General features: G+C 43.9%; 1 protein-coding gene across 1 annotated transcript in view; it reads left to right on the forward strand.

Moving 5' to 3' along the window:
* Positions 1-15,041, forward strand: part of LOC133262742 (ras GTPase-activating protein 1-like) — a 124,475-nt gene that overhangs the window by 34,153 nt on the left and 75,281 nt on the right. Inside the window, exons 3-4 of the mRNA XM_061442189.1 lie at positions 4,306-4,441; positions 5,400-5,470. Of these exons, the coding sequence (XP_061298173.1) occupies positions 4,306-4,441; positions 5,400-5,470 (207 nt within the window). The remainder of the gene's footprint in view (positions 1-4,305; positions 4,442-5,399; positions 5,471-15,041) is intronic.

The following is a 15,041-nucleotide window of genomic DNA, read 5'->3' on the forward strand; positions in this document are numbered from 1 at the left end:
AGTCAAAAGCACAGCAATGCACCAGCTACTAAGAAGGAGAAAAATGTCTGCTACTGCTGAACCCAGGACAGTATCTGCCCCTTATTCCATACTATTCACGTCATACTCAGATCCCACATTTTTCAATATGCCATCACTTTTGTTTCATATATATATATATGCACACACCTACACTCCCCCCCCCCCCCTACACACACCAGGAGAGATGTTAGTCCATGGTCCATTAGTCCATGTACCAATCCCTATAAAGTTGCTGAGTTCATCCAGTCTGGAATGTCAGGTTCCATCCCTTGTAACAGTGTTTAAGGGCAGGAGAGATCGTGTGTAGTGTTGGATTGTTGCTTGCTGATGACACCGCTGAACTTGTCACTGCTGAGCTCATCTGGTTTCATTCTTTGCTGGGTGATGTTCGTAGGGAAGTCGGGGTCAGTCTCTGGTTACCTGAAGACATCTGGCTGATGGGCTATAAAAGTGCTACATAGCAGGCAACAGCATACAATTGAGTTCATTGGCTGTTTCCCTTAAAATCAAATCCCCTTGAGGTCGACATCAGACTTCCCCATCTTCTGACATTACCAACCAGTTATATCCAGGTCCCTGAGCAAAAGCAGTCCCACGAGTGGGTTTGCCTTTACCTGAAGCAGGAATAACCCAGACTGCCTTCCCCAGAAAATTCTTTATGTGCAGCACAGGAACTTTATCTACTTCTACAGTATGGAAAAGTTCTGACTGGGCTGGGCAGCCCTGTTGGCAGATCCTCTAGTGTTGACCAACCAGGTGGCTTTTGGTAAATGTGTATCCCAATGTTTGAAAGTCCCACCACCCATTGCTCTCAGTGTAGTTTTTAACAGCCCATTGTACTGTTTGATTTTCCCAGAGGCTGGTGCATGGTAGGGGATGTGATGTACCTACTCAATGCCATGCTCTTTGGCCCAAGTGTCTCTAAGGTTGTTCCAGAAATGAGTCCCATTGTCTAACTCAATTCTCTCTGGGGTGCCATGTCACCACAGGACTTGTTTCTCAAGGGCCAGGATAGTGTTTCTGGCAGTGGCGTCCGGCACAGCATATGTTTCCAGCCATCCAGTGGTTGCTTCCACCATAGTAAGCATATGGCTCTTGCCTTGGTAGGTCAGTGGGAGTCGATCTGCCAGGCCTCCCCATATTTGTACTTCAGCCATCGTCCTCCATACCAGAGAGGCTTTAACTGCTTGTCTTGTGTAATTGCAGCACGTTTCACTTTCGTGGAGAACCAGGGCAATAATGTTTATTCTTAAGTCCACCCCTCTGTCACAAGCCCATCTATATGTTGCATCTCTGCCCTGATGGCCTGAAGTGTCATGGGCCCACCGGATTAAAAATAATTCACCTTTACCTTGCCAATCTAAATCCATCTGAGCCACTTCAATCTTAGCAGCTTTATTCACTTGTTGGTTGTTCTGGTGTTCCTCATTGCCCCAACTCTTGGGTACATGAGCCTTTATGTGACATACCTTCACCACCAGGTTCTGCACCTGGGCAGCGATATCTTGCCACAGTGCAGCAGCCCAGATGGGTTTATCTCTGAGTTGCCAGTTGCTCTGCTTCGATTGCTGCAACCATCCCCACAGGGCATTTGCTGCCATCCATGAGTCTGTATGGAAATAAAGTACTGGCCACTTTTCTCATTCAGCAATGTCCAAGGCCAGCTGGATGGCTTTCATTCCTCCAAACTGACTTGATTCACCTTCTCCTTCAGCAGTCTCTGCAGCTTGTTACAGAGAACTCCATACAGCTGCCTTCCATCTCTGATGCTTCCAAAGCACTATAGGGACCCAGTGGACTAGATACTTGCCCATACTGTCACACACACCCTGCCACTCATGACTGTCCAGCCTCAGGGAAAATCTACTGGTGGTCCTCCTATATCATTGTTTAACCTCAGCAAGACCCAAGCTGGAGGACCCTGATTAGCTTCTGCAATCGTACAAGATCGGGCATTCTCAGGGTGGTCACGCCATAGGCAAAACAGAGACAAACTGGTTCTCAGTAAAAGTAGGAGATTGATTTCAAGGGCACTGAAAGGATATTCAATATCTTCAACTTTTCCAGAATCTACTCCCAGTGTAAATAGCTTAGTGGGGGAGCAGAGGGTGTGAGGGAATATCTCCTCCATAGACTGACCCTCCAGAAAAAGGAAAAAGAAAGATGTGTAATTTTTAAAAAATTCCATTATATGTCTCCCAAAGTATAGAGGTGGTGACCACTCTGAGAACACATACCAGCCAAGTTTCATGATCAATGAGTCTAGAATCATAGAATCATATAATCATAGAATAGTTAGGGTTGGAAAGGACCTTAAGATCATCTAGTTCCAACCCCCTTGCCATTGGCAGGGACACCTCACACTAAACCATGTCACCCAAGGCCTCGTCTAACCTGGCCTTGAACACCGCCAGGGATGGAGCATTCACAACCTCTCTGGGCAGCCCATTCCGGTGCCTCACCATCCTTACAGTAAAGAATTTCTTTCTTATATCCAATCTAAACTTCCCCTGTTTAAGTTTTAACCCATTACCCCTTGTCCTATCACTACAGTCCCTAATGACGAGTTCCTCCCCAGCATCCTTCTAGGTCACCTTCAGATTCTGGAAGGCTGCTATGAGGTCTCCACGCAGCCTTCTTTCCTCCAGGCTGAACAGCCCCAACTTTCTCAGCCTATCTTCATACGGGAGGTGCTCCAGTCCCCTGATCATCCTCGTGGCTCTCCTCTGGACTTGTTCCAACAGTTCCATGTCCTTTTTATGTTGAGGACACCAGAACTGTACACAGTACTCCAAGTGAGGTCTCACAAGAGCAGAGTAGAGGGGCAGGATCACCTCATTCAAACTGCTGGTCACGCTTATTTTGATGCAGCCCAGGATATGGTTGGCTTTCTGGGCTGCAAGCGCACACTGCCCTCTCATGTTCATTTTCTCATCGATCAACACCCCAAGTCCTTCTCCACATGGCTGCTCTGAATCTCTTCTCTAAAGTCTGCTGTATTACAAGTCATTACCATGAAGTACAGTGAAAGAGTAACCTTATCCCTGGTCCCCCAGCCGATAAACACTGCAACAGCAAATACCAGCTGTAAGTAAGGTATGACATGCTGAAACTGTGAGACCAAGCACAACAACTCTGAGAGCACATAAATCAGCATTTTGGCGAGTGACTATTAATCTGAAACAATTAATGCTTATCACAAATATGATTAGACACACTCAGGTCAGATCTGTCGTTATCTCAACCCTTCATGCCCCACATTGGGCGCCAGAAAGAACTGTCATGGTGTAAGCCCAGCTGGTAACTCAGAACCATGCAGCCGTTTGCTCACTCCCCCCCCTTCTTCCTTCACCCACTCCCGGAGGGATGGAGGAATCAAAATATTGTAAACTCCACTGGTTGTGATACGAACAGGCTGGTAACTGAGGTATCATAAAAATGACTGCTACTTCTGAACCCAGGACAAAATGTTAACTCTCTTATCTTAATCAATTATTTCTAACTATTTTCAGAACTTGTGTTGCATAGAAATATGAACAGACATGGTATTTACCTTTTTGTTTGTATGAGAAAGTGCGTTCACAAATCTGAGGACTAAAATATGCACCACCACCCTGAAAAAAAGCCCAACCCCAATGCAAACTTACCCCCCCCCCCAACTACATAAGTTATTAAGATGGGCAGTTTTCTAAGAATTTCATTTTGTGTTGAACTATTGAAATGCTTTTTTTTTTTTTAAGCATTTTTCCTATTTATTAGCAGGCTTTAAAATTGAGTACATTATTATTAAAAAGTTCTTTCTTATTTTTAGCATGGATACCAGACAAATTGTAGAAAAGTAATTTTTGAAGGTATTTCAGTATTCTGCCCTGCATAATTAAATGCAAGTATTTATTATTAATATGTATTGATACTTTGCCAAGTTTATACAGGCCTAGCATATAAGCTGTGTGCTGTATGATAGAAGTATTAATGTAGTATGTAATTTGTCCAGGATGCTGGTAATTACATTTTTGTGTTTAATTTCATCTAGTTCTAGCAAATCTGCTTACTTTTTTCTAAACTACATCTCTTTGCAGTCTTCAAATATTTATTCATTAGTTAAGGGGAGAGGGTGTGTGTATACGAGTGAGTTTGTAATATTGTATTTTGTTGAACATAGCCTGCTTTAAAAACTCAACATTATCCTTTATATAAAAAAAATCACAAGCCCAATAAAATAACACACAAATGTTTTGTTGCAAAAGATTTTCTTCTGTCAAGCTTCCTTTTCTTTATTAATAGGATTATTGCCATGTGCGGAGACTATTACATTGGTGGACGTCGCTTTGCATCTCTCTCGGACTTAATTGGTTATTACAGTCATGTGTCTTGTTTGCTAAAGGGGGAAAAACTATTCTTTCCAGTAGCACCTCCAGAGGCAAGTAGTAAATTTTTTAATTGTAATTTACTTAAATATTAACATCATTAATCTTGCATTTGATTTTCATAGTTTTCGATGAAAAAAGCATTGTAGACATCTTCCACTAATTCTAGAGCTGTCTCAGTATATGGTGAAATATAAGGAATATATAAGCATGTTGTTGCTGATAGAAAGTAATATTAAAAAAATGTTTTTTTTTTTAATGAAAATCTCTAATGAGAAAGCTATATACCAGGTACTGCAGTTGTCTCCAAGTATAGTAATAACATTGTATGTAAACTGAGATAAACCAGAAAATGTGTGGTTCTTGGCTAGTAAAGATCACCATTGTAATGTAGTTAGCCCTATAGTTTTATACTGACTTAATAACATGTTTCAAAATAATATTACTATTTTTTAGCAAAGATTTCAAAATAAGCATCCTGGAAATAACCAAAGCTACTGAAAGCTGGGTTTCTTTCAATTGACCATCCTTAAGACAGTATCAGTAATTAAAACAAACTAACAAAAAATCCCAACAAACCCCCCCCCAAAAACCCCCCAAAAGCCCAGAAAAAAGCCAAAACAAAGCAAAACTCAAACAAACCGCCCGCCCTCCCCCCCCCCAATAAAAATGTTCCTGAATGCTAAACTTTCATAAATTTCCACTAAATAGAAGAAAGTTCTAAAGTACTCTTTCATGGGAATGACATTATTGGCAATTTGATTTTTGGAGAAAATGTGATAGATAATGTCAGAAGGCTAGAAACAGAATGAGAGCTTTTGTAGATAACTTCAGGAATTAAGCATTTCCAGCTCTTGCTTTTTTTTGACCCTTTGAAAACTTAAAAATAGCAAAGGGATACAATGACTATTACCAGTTTTTTGCCTCAGAATAGCATAATGCTGGGGGGAGGAAGTCTAAACTAAAGTGAAAGTAAAATTAATATCTATGTACTCTTCTCTAAAATTGTAGCCTGTGGAGGATAGAAGAAGAGTTCGAGCAATTCTACCTTACACCAAAGTGCCAGAAACTGATGAAATAAGGTATGTTTTAATAAGAGGTAGAAGCAGTTGTGAAATTCTTGGAGTATTTCTAAAAACTAATTATTTTAGTATATGTTCACTATGCTTGCATTTTTTTCCCTGCCGCCCCCCCCCCCCCCCCCCCGATATAGCAATAAATTTTTTATTTTGGGTATACTGTTTGTATTAATTGTAAGAAGAGTTATGTTTAATGGCTAGAACTATGAAACTTATTCTAGAAGTAGAACATTACTAATTTCAAAGGCTTTCCCACTTTGAGAAAAATGTAAGTTTATGCATGAAAGAATTCTATATGAAAATGTCTTGTGAGGGTTTGAAATACATTGGCTCTGGATTTGCCTACAGAAGTAGCTAGTAACAGATAAACAGTTCAAGCAAAACCTATCTTGACCACTAGAAAGAGAATGTGAAAATTTACTCTGATAAAATGAAGAATAGTATTTTTAGTGTCTTAGAATCACAGAATCGTAGAACAGTTAGGGTTGGAAGGGACCTTAAGATCATCTAGTTCCAACCCCCCTGCCATGGGCAGAGACACCTCACACTAAACCAGGTTGTCCAAGGCTCTGTCCAACCTGGCCTTGAACAAAGCCACGGATGGAGCATTCACATCTTCCTTAGGCAACCCAATCCAGTGCCTCACCACCCTCACAGTAAAGAACTTCTTCCTTATATCTAAATCTGAACTTCCCCTGTTTAAGTTTGAACCCATTACCCCTTAGCCCAATTTTCTCAGCCTGTCTTCATATGGGAGGTGCTCCAGCCCCCTGATCATCCTTGTGGCACTCCTCTGGACTTGTTCTAACTGTTCCATGTCCTTTTTATGTTGAGGACACCAGAACTGTGCACAGTACTCCAAGTGAGGTCTCACGAGAGCAGAGTAGAGGGGCAGGATCACCTCTTTTGACCTGCTGGTCACACTTCTTTTGATGCAGCCCAGGATACAGTTGGCTTTCCAGGCTGTGAGCACACACTGCCAGCTCATGTTCATTTTCTCATCGATCAACACCCCAAGTCCTTCTGTGCAGGACTGCTCTGAATCGCTTCTCCACCCCACCTGTAGCTGTGCCTGGGATTGCCCTGACCCAGGTTTAGGACCTTGCGCTTGGCTTGGTTGAACTTCATAAGACTGGCATCAGCCCACCCCACAAGCATGTCAAGGTCCTTCTGGATGGCATTCCTTCCCTCCAGTGTATCAACCTAACCACATAAGTTAGTGTTGTTGGCAAATTTGCTAAGGGCGCACTCAATCCCACTGTTCTTGTTGAACAAGAGCGGTCCTAACGCCAATCCCTGAGGGACACAGCTTGTTACTGTTTTCCAACTGGGCATTGAGCTGTTGACTACAACTCTTTGCGTGCAGCCATCCAGCCAGTTCTTTATACACTGAGTGGTCCACCTATCAAATTAATGTCTCTCCAATTTAGAGACAAGGATGTCATGCAGGACAGTGTCAAACACTTTGTACAAGTCCAGGTAGATGACGTCACCTGCTCTACCCCTGTCCATCAGTTCCGTAGCCCCATCACAGAAGGCCACCAAATTGGTCAGGCAGGATTTCCCTTTAGTGAAGCCATGTTGGCTGTCACCAAGCACCTCGTTGTTTTTTATGTGCCTTTAGCATGCCTTCCAGGAGAATCTGCTCCATGATTTTGCCAGGCACAGAGGTGAGACTGACTGGTCTGTAGTTCCCTGGGTCATCCATTTTCCCCTTCTTAAAAATAGGGTTATATTTCCCTTTTTCCAGTCATTGGGAACTTCACTTGAATGGCATAATTTTTCAAATATGATAGATAATCAGAACTTCATTGACCAGCTCCTTCAGGACCCGCGGATGGATTTCATCAGGTCCCATGGCCTTGTGCTCATTCAGGTTCTTAAGATGGTCTCAAACCAAATTCTCTCCCACAGGGGGCCTAAGGTCTTCATTCTCACAGTTCCTGCATTTGCCTTCCAAGACTTGCGTGGGGGGGTCATAGCACTTGCTGGTGAAACGGAAGCAAGGAAGTCATTAGGAACCTCAGCCTTCTCCAAATCCAGAGTAGCCAGTCCTCCTGATAGGTTCCAGAGAGGGCCCATGTTGTCCCTAGTCTGTCTTTTATTTGCAATGTAATTACAGAATCTTTTCCTGTTATCTTTCACATCCCTTGCCAGATTTAATTCTAACTGGGCCTTAGCTTTTCTAACCTGGTCCATAGCTTCCCGACCAATTTCTTCCTTGAAATAAGGAAAAAAAACAACCCAACTTTGCCTTTAATGTTCTGTCACTCATTCTGTTGCTTGTGCTTAAAACATCCGTCCTTGAAATGGAGCAAGAATGATTCCCTTTCCTTTTGCCTTTCCCCTTTTGTAAAGACTCTGTATTGAACAAATAAACTTTTAAATGTGTATTCTTAATATTTTTAGAAGTTATTGACTTGCCTCTCTGGATGCTCTTATCACTCCCACTTCTCAGCTGGACAGAGGGGAGAAACTATGATGAAAGGCTCATGGGTTGAGATAAGGACAGGGAGGTCATTCACCAATTAGAGTCATGGGTGAAACAAACTTGCCTTGGGGAAATTAATTTAACTTCTTACCATTTAACACCAGAGCAGGGTAATGAGGAATAAGAACAAATCTAAAAACACCTTCTCCCCATCCCTCCATTCTTCTCTCAAATTCTCTAGGTACTGCCCCCCCCCCAGCAGCTCAGGGGGATCGGGAATGGGGATTGCAGTCAGTTCATCACACATTGTCTCTGCTGCTCCTTCCTCTTGCTTCACTGTGGGGCCCACCCACAGGAGACTGCCCTCCATGAACTTGTTCCAGCATGGATCCTTTCCACAGGGTACGGTCCTTCAGTACCAGACTGCTCCAGTTGGTCCCCCACAGGGTCACAGGTCCTGCCCGAAAACCTTTTTCAGTGCAGGCACTCCATGTGGTCACAGCCTCCTTCAGGCATATCCACCTGCTCTGTTGTGGGGTCCCCCACAGGCTTCGGGTGGTTATCTGCTTCACTGTTAACCTCCATGGGCTTCAGGGGGACAGCCTGTGTCTCCATGGTCTTCACCAGGGTGTTCCAGCATCTGGAGCACCTCCTCCCCCTCCTTCACTGAACTTGGTGTCTGCAGAGCTATTTCTCTCACATATTCTAACTCATCTCTTTTTTTGGTTCTGTTGCCCCACATTTTTTTTTCCCTTTCTTACACGTTATCACACATGTGCTACCACAGTCATTGATTGGCTCAGCCAACCCTGTCCACCCCCCTGCTACCAAGACCTTGCTACATAAAATCAATACACTCTTCTCATCCTTCTTTTTATTTTCTGTGAACTGAACACCTGCAACACATTGACAACATTATCGTGTGGGGTGATACAGATGAGAAATTTTTTGAGAAAGGGAATAAAAATCCAAATCCTCGTGAAAGCCGGTTTTGCCATTAGATAGAATAAGGTTAAGGGACCTGCACAGGAGATAATTTTTTGGGAATAACATGTAGGGATGGACATTGTCAGACCCCACAGATGTGATAAAAAAAAATAACAGCAATGTCTCCACCAACTAATAAGAAAGAAACACAAGCTTTCTTAAGTGTTGTGTGGTTCTTGAGAATGCACATCCCAAACTACAGTCTGATTGTAAGCCCTCTCTATCATGTGACCCTGAAGAAGAACGATTTCACTTGGGGCCCTGAGGAACAACAAGCCTTTGAACAAATTAAACAGTCTGTGAAGATGAGGAAGTCTGGTGTGTACTTCAAGGGGATTTAATTTGGGGTGAAATCAGCTAGCAAATTCAATGAAGTCTGTGGAGGGTGGGGTATAGATGCTCTCATGACCATCTATTGTGGTTTAAGCCCATCTGGTAACTCAGTACCAGGCAGTTGCTTGCTCACACCCCCTTTTCTTCCCTCCCTGGGAGGGATAGGGAGGAGAGTCAAAAGAATGTAAACCCCACAGATTGAGATAAGAACAGTTTAACAACAAACAGCAGTGTCCAGTGGACAACAAACAGGAAAGTCCAGAGGACGGCCATGAGGATGTTAAGGGGGCTGAAGCACCTCCTGTCTGAAGACAGGTTGAGAAAGTTGGGGCTGTTCAGCCTGGAGAAGAGAAGGCTGCGTGGAGACCTCATAGCAACTTTCCAGTATCTGAAGGGTGCCTACAAGGATGCTGGAGAAGGACTCTTTATCAGGGATTGTAGTGATAGGACAAGGGGTAATGGCTTCAAACTAGGGCACGGGAAGTTCAGGTTTGATATAAAGAAGTAGTTCTGTGAGGGTGGTAAGGCAACGGAACAGGTTGCCCAAGGAGTTTGTGAACGCTCCATCCCTAGCAGTGTTCAAGGCCAGGTTGGACAGAGCCTTGGGTGACATGGTCTAGGGTTAGGTGTCCCTTCCCATGGCAGGGGGATTGGAACTAGATGATCTTAAGGTCCTTTGATCAGGACTATTGTGAATCATTGGAACAATTTGCCCAGGGAAGTTGTGGCTGCCCCATCTGTGAAAATGTTCAAGCCCAGGTTAGATGGGGCTTTGAGCAGCCTGGTGTAGTGGAAGGTGTCCCTGCCCATAGTAGGGGAGCTGGAACTAGATGAGGTTTTAAAGTCCCTTCCAACCCAAATGGTTTTATCATTCTATTGTAAAATGTTGCTTACTTCATTATAGATATCAGATGCTAAGTAAGGGGGTTTCTCAACCTTGCAAGGCATGTCTTCTCAAGGGGGTGGGAGGGGTGGGGTGTGTCACAGCTGTGCAGCCTGCTGCTTTACAGGAGACCTCAATGGGCCTGTGTCTGGGAACTACACATATTTAGTGTGAAGTGATTGACTTATAGGCAAACCTTATTTTGATGTATGTCCAGCTGTGGCAGTTTTGTCTGGTCCCATCTTAGGCTGCTACTTTTATCTCATGATAACGCATGGCCTAAACTACTTGATTCCTGAGAAGATATGGCCTAGCACAATTCTCAAGGTTTGCACAGAAGGGTTGATTTCAGTCAGGCCTACTTGTCTGTGATGCGTGAGCCAAAGTGCTTTTCACTTGGAGTGGATGCAACCATCATAATACTCTCAGATGAGAGATGTTCCATAGAAAATTGTTATCTATTTATGGATTGAACTAGTAGTTGATGAGCTTCAGTACCTCATAGCTATTGCCTATATCCCTGATGCATCATCTGACTTGATCAAGAAGTCCCCCTGTTCTCCAGTGAAAAGTTTTCATATGACCTTGAGATTGTGGTTTAACCACAGCCAGCAACTAAACACCAACAGATACTAGAGCAGTGATTTTCCTTGATGGATGCCTTTTGGTTGTTGTTTTTTCTTGCAGTTCCTGTAATCTAGCTTCTAGTCTCCAGGTAGGTTTACCATCCCATTTCATGCAGATAGAACCGCAGGGTGGCATGTGCTGTGTGCCACTGGTAACCCTCTCCCTTGAACAGAAAAGCTGACTGTTAATAGTCAAAACATTGGTCAGTATGAGTAAGGAAGTCCTATCCTTATTTGGCGTCTGGGACAACTGTTGGGACAGTTTCTCCACAGCTGAGATGCAGGCCTGTAGGGAGGAAGCAAGATTCTCTTCATGTTCTGAGTTAGCTGGCCAATCCATCCATATTTGGTGCTTCCATGTCCCTTCAGCTCATTATCACCAGGGTGTTGGCATATGATATTGGTGCACTCGATATATACTTTTGCCACATGGACTGCATACACTGGATTTCATCTGGGTTTTTGGATACCTGCTATAGATTGTCTCTGTCATGGCTAATTCCCTCAGATGGATGCCTCTCTCAATGGTGGTCCACTTGTTTCAGGAATTTGCAAGACCTTCCTTGAAGGGATACCTATCCTTCACACTGGACAGGAGTTGCCTCCAAAGGCTGAGGACTCCTCCTGCCCATTTTCCAATACCTTTGTCAGTGGCCTTAATCCCTATCAAGGGATTCCAGTTGTATGGCTTCCTTGCCCTCTAATTCCTGACTGTTGGCCCCAGTATCCCAGCACTGGAGCAACCAGCTGATAATTTGCTTGCCTGGTTGACAGCTTTGCATATCTCATGCTTCACTTAAGGATAGGGATCAGGTGGTTTCTGTCTCCTTCATGACTTCAGTCCATTCCCCCTCCTGCTCTTGTGACTGCTCTGCTGCAGAACAGGTTGCCTCTTTTGATTCTTTCTTCTGCTCCCTCTTTGGAGAAGCTTCATCCCTTACTATAAACGAGTTGATTTCTGCTTCCATTGTTTCTTTTTAATTATGGAGGTGGATGGGTTTCTGGTTTAGCCACAGTGTCTATTGGTATGTTTTCAGATCTAGAGACTTTCCTTTCTCCTTGATGGTGCTGAATAGTACAGAGCAGTGTTTGGTAGGTGCAGGCCAGGCCCCAGCACAGTGCGATAAGATGTGCCTCTCTGGAATAGCCAGAACATCTTTTTTTTAAAAAATATTCTATTGCTTCATCAGGATCTGGGAGTGAAGTCCCAGACCATTGGAGATGACAACCTTTCTACATATCTGCCCATATTCTCCCACGTGCCTTGACACCCATAACCATACTGCCTCGGGGGCCTGGGTGATATTCCTAAATAGTTGGTTAAACTTGGAAAAAGCCAAATCAGTATTCCAAAGAAATGCCACATTTTGGTTTCCCAAGGATGTTCAAGACACTGAAGAGTTATTGCAACAAGGGAGAAAACATCATGGAAGAAGGTGGTGAAGGTGCTGTTCTGTATTTACTCAACAAAAAAAGCTCTCAGAGGAAGTGTCTCCATGAGATGTTTCCTGAAGTACAGTAATTGCATTAGTACAGAGCCCGAATACCAGATAAAGCTCAAATACAGTGTTTTAGTAATAAATCTCCCAGGCAAAACACTGCTAAGCACTGCAGAGCACAGAAAACTGCAAAAGCCAAACCCAGTCTTGTACAGCAAAAATGAGAGCACAGCACAGATCAGAGAAACTAATGATGAGAATAGATAAATCAGTATTGTGACCAGCAATTGTGGTGGTGCATCCCTCTCCCCCTTTCCTGGAACTCTCTGTTTCCCCAGGAATTCCTGTTAGGCCTCAGCCTTTGCACTGGCGCAAGGAGCTGGATGACTGAGAACTCCCTGGCTGTACCAAGAACTATGGTTGTCTGGCAAAGGTGGGGAGCATCACACAGAGATCTGGAATGTTGGGTACTATCTGATTGAACCAGGAGCTCTGTTGGGGTGATCAGTCATTCAGTAACAACCTGGAACATAAGTGTTGTGCAACTGGTAGAACCGACACAGAACTGAGGCCAGCATGGAAATTCACTGATAACTAAAGCCAATCATCTTATGACCCTGTAAATAGTGGTCACAAGAGAGAGACCCACTGTGCTCTCCTGGACCTCAGCAGGCTGCGACAGGGTATCTCCCTCAGTGGGATGCCTCTCAGAGTCCGTAAAATCTCAAGTTTATGAAATAGGAGGACCATTTACCTGTTACTTCTGCTCACTAATAGTCAAGACTGTTGAGGAATGCTGAGAAAACTGATGTGAATATTTTCACTGAACCTGAGGAAATTTTTTACCAGGATAGTTTTTTATATAAATATTTATATACAAATGTATGTGCATGTATATATGTCTGTGTGTGTGTGTTGGTTTAGGTATTTGATGACTTAGGAGCCTCGTGCTTTCAAGCCCTTGTCCACGTGGGGGGCTTCAACCACCCTGTTATCTGTTGGAGGATGGCATAGCTGAACCCAGGGCAGTCAGGAAAGCTAAGGCCCAGATAGAACTGAGTCTGACTAGGGATGTCAAGGGTAATAGGAAGGGCTTCTATAGGTATGTCACAAACAAAAGTCAGACTAGGGATAATGTGGGCCCTCTCCAGAAGCAATCGGGAGAACTGGCTACCTTGGATTTGGGGAAGGCTGAGGTTCTCAATGACTTCCTTGCCTCAACTTTCACTGACAAGTGCTCTGACCATGCCACTCAAGTCTTGGAAGGCAGATTCAGGGACTGTGAGAATGAAGACCTTAGGCCCACTGTAGGAGAGGATCAGGTTCGAGATCATCTTAGGAAGCTGAATGTGCACAAGTCCATGGGATGTGATGAAATTTATCCATGGGTCCTGAGGGAACTGGTGGATGAAGTTGCTAAGCCTCTGGCCATCATATTTGAAAAATCATGGCAGTCAGGTGAAGTTCCCGATGACTGGAAAAAGGGAAATATAACCCTGTCAGGGTCTGATTGGAGAAAACCCCGGTGCCGGACCCTGTTTCAATTCGTGATCCCAAGAGTGAAATTAAGACACAAACGAGGTCAAGTACCATAATCGATTAGTAAGTTTATTACAAATTACAAAAATACAGTTATTATAAACAAGGGAAAATATTGTAATAAAGAGGATAACGATAGGACAGATTGGAAAAAAGGTAGAAAATGAAGCAAGGATTCTGGGTGCAGAGAAAGAGAGAGATAGTCATCACCGTGGATCAAGTGGTGTCCCAGGGATCCATTGTTGTTGTTGTTGGTAGTAGGAGTTCTTCAGGGTTCATAGTCGGTACCAGAGCAGAGTGTCCCCCAAGAGTCTGTTGGAGGTGGGTGTCCTCGTGGAGGCGTTCTTCTGGAGTCTTCCCCTTGAAGGTACCCATTTTGGGGATTTCTTACTCCCCCTTTTATAATGAGTTGGAGGGAGTACCTATGTTCTTCATGTCATCTCTTCCTGCTGGACCAGTTTCAATGGCAGGAGCTTTTCAACTGCCTGTCTGCAGCAATTCTTGGGATAATGGACAGTAATTCCTCACACCAGTCCTCCAGGTAGTGGACAGAAGAGTCTTAGCTCTTTCCCATTCATCCCTCAGGCAATGGATAGTGGAGTCCCAATTCATCTCCTCACTCCCTTCTCCCAGGCAATGGATGGAGGAGTCTTATCTCAACTCCTCCCACTCATCTCTGAGACAGTGGTGGAGTCCCATTCCAATTCCTCACACCAGTCTTCCAGGAAATGGTTGGAAGAGTCTTATCTCAGCTCTTTCCCACTCATCCCTCAGGCAGTGAACAGTGGAGTCCCATCTCAGCTTCTCATACCGAACTTTGAGACAATGGACAGTGGAGTCTGATTTCAGATCAGTCTCTCACAAACCCCCATTTTCAAGAGGAGGAAAATGGAAGACCCAGGAAACTACAGACCAGTATCAACTCTTTGCCTGGCAGGATCATGGAGCAGATTCTCCTGGAATACATTCTAAGGCACATGAAATACAACGAGGTGGTTGGTAACAGCCAACATGATTTCACTAAGGGGAAATCTTGCCTGACTAATTTGGTGGCCTTCTATGATGGGGCTACAGAACTGATGGACAGGGGCAGAGTACTTGACATCATATACCTGTATGCAAGGCATTTGACAATGCCCTTCATGACATCCTTGTCTAAACTGGAGAGACATAAATTTAATGGGTGGACCACCAGGTGAATAAAGAATTGGGTGGATGGCCACATGCAGATTGTTGCTCAGTGTCCATGTAGAGGCTGGTGAAGAGTGGTGTCCCTCAGGGGTTGGTGTTGGGACTGATCCTATTCAACATCTTTGTTCATGACATAGTGGTATTG

The sequence above is a fragment of the Pezoporus flaviventris genome, unplaced genomic scaffold (genome assembly GCF_033815535.1).
Source record: "Pezoporus flaviventris isolate CSIRO_AGI_PZ_B2104156 unplaced genomic scaffold, CSIRO_AGI_Pfla_v1 ptg000219l, whole genome shotgun sequence".
Classification (NCBI taxonomy): domain Eukaryota; kingdom Metazoa; phylum Chordata; class Aves; order Psittaciformes; family Psittacidae; genus Pezoporus; species Pezoporus flaviventris.